This window comes from Bos javanicus, chromosome 9 (genome assembly GCF_032452875.1).
Source record: "Bos javanicus breed banteng chromosome 9, ARS-OSU_banteng_1.0, whole genome shotgun sequence".
Taxonomy (NCBI): Eukaryota; Metazoa; Chordata; class Mammalia; order Artiodactyla; family Bovidae; genus Bos; species Bos javanicus.
The window spans coordinates 84,556,053-84,571,138 of NC_083876.1; the positions used below are offsets into that span (position 1 = coordinate 84,556,053).

Genomic DNA, 15,086 nt, shown 5'->3' on the forward strand with positions numbered 1-15,086 from the left:
TTTTTTTACCATTTTAATAGTTTTCAGGTAAATGCGGTTCATGTTAACTGCACATCGTTTTAGTCCACAATCTCAAAAACCAATTTTAAAAGTCAGAGATATAACTAAATTGATGTGAAAATAACTAATACTTAGATTTTGTTTGTTTTTTGTACAGATTATTTTTGTACTTTGTTTTTTTTTCCCCCATTGAAGTATAGTTGATTTAGAGTGTTATATTTCTGCTGTACAGCAAAATGATTCAGTTATACCTATATATATGTATTCTTTTTTAAATATTCTTTGCCAGTATTCTTTATCATAGGATATTGAACATCATTCCCTGTGCTATATAGTAGGACCTTGTTGTTTATTCATTCTGTATAACCCCAGCCTCCCACTCCATCCCTCCCTGTACATAATTGTCTTTTGAAGAAACTTTTTAAAAGTAACTGTTTGATTTTGTTTTTAAGTATTTTAATTGTGCTTTTTTCAGAGTATTAGTCACATCAGACAAATTGTTTTGTAACTGCCAGGCCTCTAAACATTATTTTTAAATTTAAAATACATTTGTACAAATTACGGAGCTTTTCATAAAAATAAGTTCTACCCTTTGTCTTTAAAAAGTAAACAAATGTATACCTGTGGCGGATTCATGTTGATATATGGCAAAACCAATACAATATTGTAAAGTTAAAAAATAAAATAAAAAAGTAAATTAATATATTAAAAACATTAAAATGATAACTTGCATATAACCATTATAAACATTAAATATAATGCCCACCCAGCCCTCATTTTGTATTTTTAAAATCTGACATATGTCATCATTTCTTGATTTGATTTCTAATTTTTTACCAGTTGAGGCTTTTTCAGCATGTTTGACTGTTTAAAGTTATTTTTGCCTAAGAATGTTTTTGTTTCATACTAAGTAAAATAAGAATTCCGTGACTTCTGTGTGTCTTCATCACTTACATCTAAAATGTGCCCATATATGCCTATCTGAAATTATCCCTGAATGCCTGTTCCTGCTCTTGAAAATCTGAGTGTGAGTATATAAGTGTGAAAGTCACTCAGTCCTGTGCAACTCTTTGCGACCCCATGGACTGTATAAGTCCGTGGATATCTCCAGGTCAGAACTCTGGAGTGGGAAGCCGTTCCCTTCTCCAGGGTATATTCCCAACCCAGGGATTGAACCCAGGTCTCCAGCATTGCAGGCAGACTTTTTACCAACTGAACCATGAGGGCAGCCCTGAGAATCTAAGGTGCACATAAATATGCCAGAGGGAGAGTGGATACTTCCTTGAAGCTTATTTAATTGGTACAGGGAGAAAATAGCACCCTCAAACTCTGCAGGCTATGCTTGTATCAACAGAGGCTGTTTCTAGTGGACATGAAATGCTACTCAGTGTTTATTTTTGTCTTTTGGGGTGGATGGCTGTAGCCGATCAGTGGGTGTTTCCCAGAGGAAAATTAGAACTTCTGCTTCAGCCAGTGTGTAGTTCTGAGTATATTAACTTGCAGACTTTGCACAGGCAGTTGTGACTGCAACTCAGTTCATTTTAAGAGTACTCTTGGTGATTCACATTTCAGAAACTTGGACAATATCATGACCCTTTTCTTACCTGAACTGAGTCTAGCAAATATGACAGCAAGAGGTCTGGTGTGGTATTCTTCATGGAAGTACCAGCTATAAATGATCCAAAGGGTTCTCTGAGTTTAGTGGCAGGAGGTTAAATATAGAAAAGACTTCCAGCTGTCCTTCTTTGTACATTTACTTCAAGGCAGATGCCTCAAGAATCATTAGAATAACCAGGCTTTGTGTATGTTTTACAAGAACAATTACTGGAGAGTCTGTGCAATCAAAAATGTCCCCACCTTAAAGTAAAAGTAGATTTTTTTAATAGTAAAAGTAGTCACACAGATAGCTCATATTTTATACAAATTTTATCTTCCAAATTCACTTGAAGTTTACAAGTAATAAAGGTATTAGCTTAGTAACTTTATTCCTTAGAAAGTCTCACATTTATAGACAAACCCCTCCTTCGCTCCCTCTAACATGCTTATAACAAGTTTAACCAACATAAGTTTTGTGGGAACTCACTCAACATAAGTGAGTATAACTGTTTTGCTGAATAGTTCACTTGAAGACCCCTACCATCCCCTCAAAGTTACCACATCTTCTAAGACTAGCTCTTCATCCTGACACCTTTTTTCTTTTTCAAAACTTAGAATCACTGTCTTCTTTTTCTCCCCTCCTCCACCTCTAATCAGCCTGCAGCTCATTTTTTCATTCCATAAATACTGAATACCTCATCTGCTGGAGTATTAAAAGTAACCTTAATGGAGTTTATGAACCTTTTTGAGACTTAGTTCATGCATTTCAAATCTCTCTTATTATTTTACATCACACGAATCACAGGAAGTTCCTCATGAGTCGTCGTCTTCTACTTCATCTTGCGAAGTTCTACAGTTAATCTTCCCAAAATATTTCTCCTAAACCCTTCACTGTCTTTTAATTCTTTAATAATGAAAATGTATGCCTTTTGCATAATTTGGCCATTGAAAAAATTCTCTCATAGGCACTCACAGTATCCTTATACTGTGATTAAGTAAAATATTCCCACTTTCAAACAGGAAGACGTTAAGTGGCAGAACCAAGAGTCACACTGTAGCACTTCAGAGCCCTGAGTTCTTTCTACCAACATCAGACCTTTGCAGCCAGACCTCACAGACCCTCCAGTCTGGCCCTGGCCTATCTCGCTATAGTGACTTTTTTTTTTTTTTAATTCTTACTACACATACCTTCTACTGTGACCAAACATATACACTTGTTAATCTTTGTCTATGGCTTTCCTACTTCTTTATCTTGTTAGCATACTTTTTTGCAAAAGCAATTTTTTGACAGTATCCAGCAGTTTTGGCAGAGAAGGCGATGGTGCCCCACTCCAGTACTCTTGCCTGGCCAATCCCATGGACGGAGGAGCCTGGTAGGCTGCAGTCCATGGGGTCGAAAAGAGTCGGACACGACTGAGCGACTTCACTTTCACTTTTCACTTGCATGCGTTGGAGAAGGAAATGGCAACCCACTCGTATTCTTGCCTGGAGAATCCCAGGGATGGGGGAGCCTGGTGGGCTGCCGTCTATGGGGTCACACAGAGTCGGACACGACTGAAGTGACTTAGCAGCAGCAGCAGTTTTGGGGCGAAGAGTCTCTGCTGTCAAGGGGCTTCCCTGATAGCTCAGTTGATAAAGAATCCTCCTGCAATGTAGGAGACCCCGGTTTGATTCCTGGGTCGGGAAGATCTGCTGGAGAAGGGAAAGGCTACCCACCCCAGTATTCTTGGGCTTCCCTTGTGGCTCAGCTGGTAAAGAATTTGCCTGCAATGCGGGAGACCTGGGTTCAATCCCTGGGTTGGGAGGATCTCCTGGAGAAGGGAAAGGCTACCCACTCCAGTATTCTGGCCTGGAGAATTCCATGGACTGTATAGTCTGTGGGGTCTCAAAGAGACGGACACAACTGAGAGGCTTTCACTTCACTTGACTTCTATGCTATCAAAAATACTACCAACTCAAAGTCAAAATAGATTTTTTAGTAGTAAAAGTGGTTATGCAAACAAAAATTGCTCACATATTTTATACATTTTCCTTAATTCCTTATGTTTTAGGCCAGTTTTCATCTACCTACACTGTACCTTTTTCAAGTTTTAAGTCTACTCTTCTATCTTGGGTTTTTTCTGTAACTTGATTTTTTTTCCTCTTAAGACCTAGAATGCAGCTTCTCTTTGTTCTTCTCTCCATCCTTCCCTGGTCTTCTTTCATTCCTCTCTACCCACTTCCTCCTTCTCCCCTTTCACTGCTCCCCTCCCTCCCCAATTTATATGTGGAACTTACCTGTGATTTCTTGCTTATCTGTGTGTTTTATCTCCAACTAGATTAAATGATTTTAGAGGACAGGATTCTGATTTTTGCATTTTATATCATACTTTCAAATATAAAGTTATTTTTGTATAGTTATTGATGGATGACTTTATAATTATATAGGCTAATAAGATAATTGAAGATGTGTTAAAAGACAACACGTTTTCCTTTCTTACAGAGTTAAAAGTTCTCCACTTAAACAGTCTCCAGGTTATCAGACAGAATTAGTTATACAGTTGGTGTGGGTGGGTGGAGAACCACCACAACAAATAACCAGTCTGGCAGTTAATTCTTCCTATGGATTGTAAGTATAATTTATGTATTTCTGTGTCTCTTCATTGTATTCCATGCATTTTTATATTTTTAAAAAGAGAATGGGTGATCCTTATTATATCACTTAAAATGTTGTATAAGCTTCAATGTCAGATCAAATTCAGTGTTGATTTGGAACATAATTCTGTTCTGAATAATTTACTCTGGATGTGCTTATTACTACTTCCTTATCTAAAGTTAAATATCTCATGGATCAATGAATCTGTCCTCACCTTGATGTACTCTGAGAAATAATTTCCTTGTTAATATTTGGTATAATAAAGGTCTAACATCAACCGAAAAGACTATGTTCTAAATTGATTCTGTAAATGTTGAACCACAGCTGCATAATTTATTCTTTGTCCTCCCATAGTTAACTTGTAAAAACTGTAAAGACATAGTAATAGCTTAGTAAAGTATTCATCTGCACTTCAGGTGTGTTTTTATTTATCAGTTCATGCCTTCAAGTGTATAGTGTTCGTAGTACATACTTTTTAATATAATAGGATAGAATCATAAAGTATTTACTTTTGTTTTAAAAATCAACACTGTCAGGCTTCCTGGTGGCTCAATGGTATAGAATCCACCTACCAATGCAGGAGACACAGGTTCAGTCCCTAGTCCGGGAAGATCCCACCTCCCCAGAGTAACTTATGCCCGTACACCACAACTACTGAGCCTGTGCTGTAGAACCCAGGAGCTTCAACCACTGAGCCACGGACCTCAGCTACCGAAGCCTGCATGCCCTAGAGCCTATGATCTGCAACAAGGGAAGCCATTGCAATGAGAAGCCCACGCACTGTGACTAGACAGTAATCCCGCTCGCCTCAACGAGATAAAAGACCATGTAGCAACAAAGACCCATTAAGTCAACATTGTGATAAAAGAGGAACCACATGCCAACTGTTTGGTCCAGAGCTGTTTATCTTGTGTAGGTCACTGTCTCCTTCCTTGATTCTAGCCCTAGGAACTCATTCCTCTTCCTTCTTCCTTCTAACAGCTACTACCACCTACACCATCTCTTGCATTTGTACACATAACTAAGACTGGCTACAGTCTGAAATAGTCTTCTCTAATGTCTTTTATTTGCTCTCCCACAATGTGAAAGTACAGACGTTTCTTTTGTTTTTTTTTTTTTTAATATTTTGCTGTCCACAGCCATAAGAGAAACAAACCAGAAATAAGAAGCAGTAGAATGTTTCAAAGGAGGTTGCAGATCAGTTGCTCACAGTCCTGATTGGGTTCACAACTATATTTTGTTTAGGCTTTTTTGTGTATTTTTAAAATTTGAACTAGTTGCCAAGACTTTTTAATGTGAAAATCCATATTTAGAGCTTTAATTGAAAAGTTTGGTTATCTAGCCCATGTCTCCATTCCTGGTCGGCCATAGTTAGCAGGAGCTGAGGTGAAGCATCCCCTGTTTAGATGAGTTGTTCACTCTTCAGGTCACCACAGTACTTAGTTGGCATGTTCTACTTACCTATATAGCCCCTCTATGTATGTTAGTTCTCAACACCTGGCTTACGGGATCTTAAATGAATAAAGTTCCTTCATTCATAGTCGTTTTTATTCATAGTTTGTTTGTACTTCCTGACTCATGATTGAGAAAGTATTTGGAATACCCCAAAGGGAGGCCTCCGAGATTTATGCTTTCTATGTTTTACCCTTGACTGTGCTGCTGCTGCTGCTAAGTCGCTTCAGTCGTGTCCAACCCTGTGCGACCCCATAGATGGCAGCCCACCAGGCTCCCCTGTCCCTGGGATTCTCCAGGCAAGAACACTGGAGTGGGTTGCCATTTCCTTCTCCAATGCATGAAAGTGAAAAGTGAAAGTGAAGTCGTTCAGTCCTGTCCGACTCCTAGCAACCCCATGGACTGCAGCCTACCAGGCTCCCCCGTCCATGGGATTTTCCAGGCAAGAGTACTGGAGTGGGGTGCCATTGCCTTCTCCAACTCTTGACTGTAGGGATTACCAAAACTTTTCCAAATGTATAGTGCCCTATTCCCCCTTAGGAACGAATGTTTTCCCCTGAGGAATTCAAAATAGTCAGAAAAATAGATGTTCTATTGCTTAGTGTGGAGATTTATGTCTTTGGTTAAATTTCACCTCCTACATCAGATTTTTTTGTTGATTTGTACACATTGATACAGAAGATCTGCAGAGCTCCATCAGAAGGCATATGTAACCTGTATTTGCATGTCTGTAATAGTGTTTTGTTTCAAAAGGAGTTTTCTTAAAGACCCATCATGCTTTTTTAGCCCTATAGACTACATTTTCTTCCAACTATGTAATTGTGCTAAAATGTTTGTTCTTTTCCTATTCCTAGGGTAGTTTTTGGCAATTGTAATGGCATTGCGATGGTTGACTACCTCCAGAAAGCAGTACTCCTCAACCTGGGCACTATTGAATTGTATGGCTCCAATGATCCTTATCGGAGAGAACCCCGATCTCCTCGTAAATCTCGACAACCTTCAGGAGGTAAAAAGAAAGAAATCCTGAGCTTTAGGATTTCTATAAATGCCAAGTTACTTCTGTGAATATAAGTATTTCCATTAGGTAAATAGCTTATCTGATTGTATCTGTTTTGTATAAACTGTCAAAAAAAATAGTAAAAGGTATCAACCTCCTTTTTAGTTTTGTATTTTTATTAGTTTATGCATTTGTTTTTAATATTCTAGAGTTTTATTTAACATTGGGAAGGGACCACAGTTTCAGACTTCTTTGGCTAAATTACTATGACAGGAAAATTTATCATTACAGAACAAAAGTTAATTTCATAGTTCTGTCCCTTTTACTGTTTAATAGTGTGAGACCAGCAGTTTATTGTTTTGAGTATCAAAGAAATAATTTCCCACATGAAAAAAAAATGTAGATGCAAAAGTCAATTTCAACTCTGTGAGATACAGCATTCTTGGACAGCTTGGATTAAGTGCAAGCCCAGATCCATTAAGAATTCTCTCTATAGCATTCTTTTGTGTTTGCTAGATAATTAATCTTATTTTAAATGTTTCAATACAATGCCTCATGGAACACATATATATTTTTAGCTGTTTATACCAGTATTACTCACCTTTTTTTTTTCCCAAACCTCATGGCAGACACAGAAAATGACACTGGATCTCTGGCATGTAGACAGATGTTAATGGGGCCTCCAGTGGTGGTAACTGGCCTCTGAGCTCCAGACTCCCCAGGACCTGCCCAAGGGGACCAGGGATTCAAGAGAACTCCATCTGTGGCAGATGTAACCTAACCTGTTTACAGAATGCCACTGGGAAGCCCTTATCTGCATCTCCTAACTCAGGCTCTCTGAATTAAAATTCTTTCTGACATTCATTTCTCAGTTGCTTTCAGGACATTTTTTGCTGATACTAAATACCTCTCATAATTCGCAACAGAAGAAAAGAAAAAGGTGATGGGTTATAGACCTTACTGTCACTTTGGCAATAGTTGAATATTTTTTTCTGTTTTTGTCTATGTGATCATTTTGTCATGTGTTATCTTCAGCAGAAATTGTTGTCCCAACCATACCATTCTAGTATCTGTCTCCTTTTTTTTCTTTTGCTTTTCGTTGCTTCACTGAGGCATGCTGATTGCGACTTCTTGCATGTGCGGCGTTTCTAGCTTATATTCTGAATCTGTGAAAAAACTCCGTTCTTCTTTTTTAAGTAAGTTATTCATTCCACGTCAGTAAAGTCATGACAGTGTATTTTGTCTGTAAAACTATTTTTTTCTCATTTATTTTTAAAAGAGCCTATCAAAGCATTCTATATCTAAAATAATATACTCATTACTTAAATTCATCTCATAATATATAAATGAAAACAGCTACTGAAATATTTGTGTTCCAATCCAGTTTCTTTATAAAGCAAAGAAATTAATATATAGTGTCAGAAAGTTAAACATTGTCTTGATAGAGAAGGAGTGGTAAAAGTTTTATTACTCACAAAATTAATTTCTTTTCTTGTTAGTACCTCATCATAGCTTACATAAAATTACTAGAAATTAAATACCTAAATTCATCCAAGGTTAGAGACCAATTCTGCCATGTGATTTTAATTTTTTTTCTTGCATTCCATTGCATCCTATTTTATTCTTTAATAAGCATTATTATATTATTCATATTATTATTTGCTTCAGTTTGTATTGAAGAGTTACACATTTAGGTATAAATGTGTAAGCAGGAAAACTACTTAAGTTTTTATCAGTTTAAGATGTTATTGTTGTTATGCTCACTTGAACAATATTAAGGAGAAAGAAAAAGTTAAAAATTAAGAGAAAATTATTTTAAAACATACTTTAACATTTTAAGAATATTTGTGTCTTGCCTCTAATATATATTATTTATATTTTAAATTAAATCAAATATAGAATAATTGTTACTAAAATTCTTTGATTGCATTGATGCAAAAAAGAATTTTTTGCTAAAGTGTATATTTTAGCATATATTCTTGAAGTGAAGCCCAAATACCATGAAATTGTTCTTCTGTCTTTCATAATAGATCAGTATGAATGGAGAAACTTTTTTTTGCTGCTACTTGGTGCTAGTAGGTTTTCATAAAGAATATGATGGCACTCATGAAATTATTTTGTGAGATAAAACATTGTCATTGAAGTGTTTTGTAGCTGTCTTAAAATACAGTTGAACTATTGACTAAAATATCTACAGTATTTTCATAATAAAAATTATGAAACTCACAGGGTACAAGTAGGGGTGGTGAAGTATTCTGGCTACATATATGTATCTGCTGATTATCGTAATTCTGTTGGGTTGTTGACCAGAAAGTTCAATTGGGTTTTTCTATACCATCTTACCAGGTAGTACAGTGGTAAAGAATCCACCTGCCAGTGCAGGAGGCAAAAAGACATGGGTTCCATTCCTGGGTCGGGAAGATCCCTTGGAGTAGGAAATGGCAACCTACTCCAATGTCTTTGCCTGGAAAATTACATGGACAGAGAAGCCTGGCGGGGTACAGGCCATTCATGTCTCAAAGAGTCAGACACCCCCCGACACACACACATACCATCTTATGGAAAAGCCCAAACCAACTTTTCAGCCAGCACAGTGTTAAAACAGACCAAATTCTCTACCCTCATGTAGCTCACATTATACTGGAAAAGACAGAGTTTGAAAAGGTAAGTGGTATATAGTAAGTTACATAGAGGTGCCAAAGGAAAAAATAGCCAAATGAGGGGGATTTGAAATAGTGACAAGGGTGTTACATTCTAAATAGAGCATCTTGAACAAAGATTTAAAGGAGACAGCTATTCTCCTTGAGGATGTCTGTAGAGAGAACATTTCAGGTAGAGAATAGCAAGTATAGTGGCTCAGAAGCAGTGTAACTAGTGACTTCAAGGTTACAGTGAAGGGTCAGTGTGGATGAAAGAGTCAGGGAGATGGTAAAGTAGGTAGGAGAGGAAATAAAGTCAGAGAGGTAATGGGATACCCATAGTCACGTAATAAATACCACAGTCATGTACCATAGGATCATACACATCAACCAGTCTTCTTGGACTTGACTAGCTTTTACCCTGAGTCAGATGGAAAGCAAGCAAGGGATTTTTAGCTTATTCCAGAATTTAATAACTAAATTATTCCTATCACATTTAATTTAGCTTCCTAAACGATTCCTCCTAGGCTATTTTAAGAAGGAAAATTAACATCTCTCACTACATTTTTATAGAGTTTAGTTGTCGTTCAGTCGCTAAGTTGTGTCCAACTCTTTGTGACCCCATGCACACACGAGGCTCTTCTGTCCTCCACTGTCTCCCAGAGTTTGCTCAAACAGTTGACAAAATACCAAAGACTTAAAATTTCAAAATTGATTATTTTTATTCAGTACCAGGCTCATTGTAATCCTGGAATATATTATCACTATTGATTTACTTAGTTGAGGAATATGAGATCACATGGTATTTGTCTTTCTCTGCCTCACTCACTTCACTTAGCATAATGTCCTCAAGGTCCATCCGAGTTGTCACAAATGGCAAAATTTCATCATTTTTATGGCTGAATAATATTCCATTGTATATTTATAACTCTTTTTCATCTAGACACTTTTTCATCAATGGACACTTGAATTATTTCCATATATCTCTACTGTTTAAAAACCTGTTAAGGCTTTATCAAGAAAAAGTTTATTTATATATATAGATATTATGTCAGAGATTAATACATGCATACCTATAATTAATCTATCATCTTAGAATTATAAAGAACTAGTTTTGCTTTTTTCCTAGAATCATTAGTTTGATGAAAGTTAAAAAGAAAAAAAAAACTGTCATTCAAAAGCTCCCTATTCAGTGAAGACAGTAATACACAGTTCAAAATAGAAGACACTCCTTATAAACTCAATTCAGTATTCGTGTGTGCTCAGTTGCTTCAGTCATGTCTGATTCTTTGTGACCCTATGGACTGTAGCCCACCAGGCTCCTCTGTCCGTGGAATTCTCCAGGCAAGAGTACTGGAGTGGGTTCCCATCCCCTCCTCCAGGGGAGCTTCCCGAGCTAGGGATCGAACCTGTGTCCCTTATGTCTCCTGCGTTGTCAGGCAGGTTCCTTACCACTAGCGCCACCTGGGAAGCCCAGTTCAGTGCTTAGTGAAAGTGAAAGTGAAGTCGCTCATTCGTGTCCAACCCTCAGCGACCCCATGGATTGCAGCCTACCAGGCTCCTCTGTCCATGGGATTTTCCAGGCAGGAGTACTGGAGTGGGATGCCATTGCCTTCTCCAAATTTAGTACTTAGCATTCTCTAAATGTTACTGTAAGAGCTCTCTTAGGGACTGTAAAGATTGTGACGTTATGTCTTTTACCAGAGGAATAGAAAGGTAGATACTGTTAATAACGTGCACATACATTGATTTCATACCTGATAACTTCTGAGGCCTAGACATGCAGCTTTTGTCCAGCTATCCCAAGCTCCCTGGCTATGAGTGTCCTAGATGGCATCTTCCAGTAGAAGGCTGTTTCATCTACACTGGAAATCTGTTGACTGGTCTACCCACCTCCATTAATTATCTTACTAGACTTCCTGGATAACTTGCTGCTTCACTTTGTACTTTTATGTTGTGGAGATGGCTTCTGTTCCTAATCCTTATGAACCAGCCTCTTCCAGCTTCAGAGTTTTGTGCAGCTTCCATTCCTCTCTCAGTCTTCATAAAATTAAAGAGAGTTAGGGCCTTGCTCTGGATTGGGTTTTGGGTTAAAGGGATGTTGTGACTGATGGAATCTTCTATCCAGACCACTGAAGCTTTCTGTCTATCAAAGAGTAAGGCCATTTCACTTGATCATTCATGTGTTCATTGGAGTAGCACTTTGAACTTCCTTCAAGAACTTTTCCTTTGCTGTCACAACTTGGATAACTGTTTGCCTTAAGAGGCCTAGATTCTAGCCTTTCTGAGTTTTTGACATGCCTTCCTCACCAAGCTTAATTATTTCTGGTTTTGGATTTAAAGAGAACGGAGAGTGACTGACTGACTCTTCCTTTCACCTGAACCTTAGAGGCCATTGTAGGGTTATTAACTGATGTACTTTTAATTTTGTGTCTCAAGGAATAGGGAAAACTGAGGAGAGAGAGAGAAAGAGAAAGATGGGAAGGGCAGGTCAATGGAGCAGTCAGAACACAGATGTTTCTTAGCTAAGTTTGCTATCTTATGTGAGTGTGGTGTGTGGTGCCCCAAAACAATTAAAAATAATAACATTAAATATTGTGATCACAGATCATCATAGAAAATGTAATATTTCAAACTCTTTTGTTATTATTATGAGAATTAACGAAGATATGACATAGAAACATGAAGTGACAAATACTGTTGAAAAAAAGGTCTCTGTAGGCCATCTCCATGCAGGGTACCCATAACCTTCAATTTGTTTTTCAAAAAAAGCAATTTCATCAAAATGCAATAAAACAAGGTATGATTGTATTTTAAATGTTGCAAATTTGATGGTACAAAATATTTTCTTAATTATTTGTCAGTAATATTTAAGGGAGTATATTTGAAATATACTTAGCAGAAACAACTTTGAGATATGAGTTGAGAGTCCCTATAATGTAAAAAAAATCACCAAAAAAGTAACCAAATATTTTCCCTCAAGAGAAATTTAATAAGCAGTATATCATATGCCCTCAAATCACTGACTTTGAACAAAATCCTGTGTTATGTCTAATGTCCTTGAAGAACAGCAGATTGAAAATTGTTACTTATTTAACTGATGACTTCTGTATTAGTTTTAATATCAGAATGCTCCTATATTCCTGTCTCAAAGCTATTAAACATGATATCAATGCCAGCGTAGTCTGATAACCTGCTGAGTTTTTAAAAATGGACTGTCATTAGATATGTACCGTAAATAGCAGGTACAACTGCAATTACATAAACTTGTGTGTGGTATGACTTGGTCTGGCTTTTGTTTTTCAGCAGGTCTTTGCGATATTAGTGAAGGGGCAGTAGTCCCAGAAGATCGCTGCAAATCTCCAACTTCCGGTAATTTGCTTTTTATTTTATTAATAGTTGTAGTGCTACAAAAAATACAATGTGCAAAATTTTTATAGATAAACATTTAAAATACACCTACATGGAGCTTTTGTGTTACCTATTTATTCTTAAAATTATAACTATATTCTTTGCATTCTAATTAAGTTAAAAGAAATGCATTAGATAAAAATCTACAGGTATTACCTGTTGAGAGTAATGCAAGTGTTTTCTTAGCTTTCTAATATTTACACTTTTGGGGGGGAAATAGATCTTATTTCTCATCGTTGGATCAGAAGTTTAGTTATCTGCAGTCTTATCTTTGCTCCTGGTAGTCCTGGAGTCAGCTGGTAAAATAGTGCTCTAATCCTTGAATAATGTCTATTTAAATGTTATGAGAGATTTTGTTATGAGAGATTTTTAACACTTATTGTCTAATGGTGACTGTGGACAGTTAGAATAATTGTAGACTAGTTATATTTGGTTTGGATTTGATCAAAGTAATATATAATTTTGTAGCTATATTAAAGCATTTGTCCTTTGTTATCCATATATTGGCCTTATGTAACCTATGTATATGTTACTGTTTCAGAAGAACATTACTTTTAATTCTCCTTAATTAAAACTAAGAGGATCCTGAATTTATTGGTTTTTTTTTTTTAGTGGATTGAAAATTTGCTAAAATTTAGTAAGTTTAACTTCATAATTTTAACAGACGTGTTTGAAGGCTGGACCTTTTCATCAGCTTTCTCCTGGAAAGACTGTTCTTAGCTTAAAGTAACACTGTTCATGGACAGATTTTGATCCTCCATAGGTAGTTCTGCGATATCATAAATAGTTAAAAAATAGGAAAAACTAAAGTGCATTTTACTTGCTCATATTTCAGTTGACCATTTTATTAGCTATAGGACCATAAAAGCTTTTTTGAGGTTTTCTTTTTAAAATTGCATTTTCCTGATACTGCTCAAGCTAAGCATTTCTTCTCTTAAAATATATACACCTTCTGGTTTTCTTATTATTTAAGTTTCACATTTAAGTTCAGTCATTACACTAATAAAACACATACAACTATAATATATATACTATTATATACTATATTAGGGCTAAACATTGGTAGCATAACACTGAACAAATAATGTGGAGCAGTATGTACTTCCTGTCTCACAGGATGAAAACTATTTCTGAATATAATTTTGAATTATAATCTCTCTTAATTATTGCTGTTTTTCCTCCAACTATATACAGTACTATTCTGATCTTCTCACCTTAGCTCAAGGCCATATAATAGCAGTTATCAGTATGTTAAGTCTGTAAACCAAACTGGAAAACATGGACATGTGATATATTGTCTTTTAATATATTAAATAACCATCAAATGTGTTTTAACAAGATTTATCCAAAGTATATTAATACTCCTTTTAATCCTAAGGCATACTTTCAGTAGGTGTGTATAAATAACAATTTGAAATAACCCAACAAGAGGTAATTGTAGATAAATATGATCAGTTCAGTCAGTTCAGTCGCTCAGTCGTGTCCGACTCTTTGCGACCCCATGAATCGCAGCACACCAGGCCTCCCTGTCCATCACCAACTCCCGGAGTTTACCCAGACTCAGGTCCATCGAGTCAGTAGTGCCATCCAGCCATCTCATCCTCTGTCGTCCCCTTTCCTTCTGCCCCCAATCCCTCCCAGCATCAGGGTCTTTTCCAATGACTCAACTCTTCGCATGAGATGGCCAAAGTACTGGAGTTTCAGCTTTAGCATCATTCCTTCCAAAGAAATCCCAGGGCTGATCTACTTTAGGATAGACTGGTTGGAACTTCTTGCAGTCCAGGGCACTCTTAAGAGTCTTCTCCAACACCACAGTTCAAAAGCATCAATTCTTCAACACTCAGCTTTCCTCACAGTCCAACTCTCACATCCATACATGACCACTGGAAAAACCATGGCCTTGACTAGACAGACCTTTGTTGGCAAAGTAATGTTTCTGCTTTTCAATATGCTATCTAGGTTGGTCATAACTTTCCTTCCAAGAAGTAAGTGTCTTTTAATTTCATGGCTGCAGTCACCATCTATAGTGAATTTGGAGGCCCCAAAAATAAAGTCTGACACTGTTTGCACTGTTTCCCCATCTATTTCCCGTGAAGTGATGGGACCAAATGCCATGATCTTAGTTTTCTGAATGTTCAGCTTTAAGCCAACTTTTCCACTCTCCACTTTCACTTTCATCAAGAGGCTTTTTAGTTCCTCTTCACTTTCTGCCATAAGGGTGGTGTCATCTGCATATCTGAGGTCATTGATATTTCTCCCAGTAATCTTGATTCCAGCTTGTGCTTCTTCCAGCCCAGCGTTTCTCATGATGTACACTGTATAGAAGTTAAATAAGCAGGGTGACAATATACAGCCT

At 36.9% G+C, this 15,086-nt stretch overlaps 1 protein-coding gene across 6 annotated transcripts in view; it reads left to right on the top strand.

The window, feature by feature from the left end:
• STXBP5 (syntaxin binding protein 5) overlaps positions 1-15,086 on the top strand; it is a 158,648-nt gene that overhangs the window by 98,865 nt on the left and 44,697 nt on the right. For 4 of the 6 annotated variants that reach the window (XM_061428241.1, XM_061428243.1, XM_061428244.1 and 1 more), the window contains 3 exons: positions 4,079-4,204; positions 6,538-6,689; positions 12,626-12,691. In XM_061428241.1, coding sequence (XP_061284225.1) covers positions 4,079-4,204; positions 6,538-6,689; positions 12,626-12,691 — 344 coding nt within the window. The remainder of the gene's footprint in view (positions 1-4,078; positions 4,205-6,537; positions 6,690-12,625; positions 12,692-15,086) is intronic. The other 2 variants (XM_061428242.1, XM_061428245.1) reach the window with 1 other exon arrangement.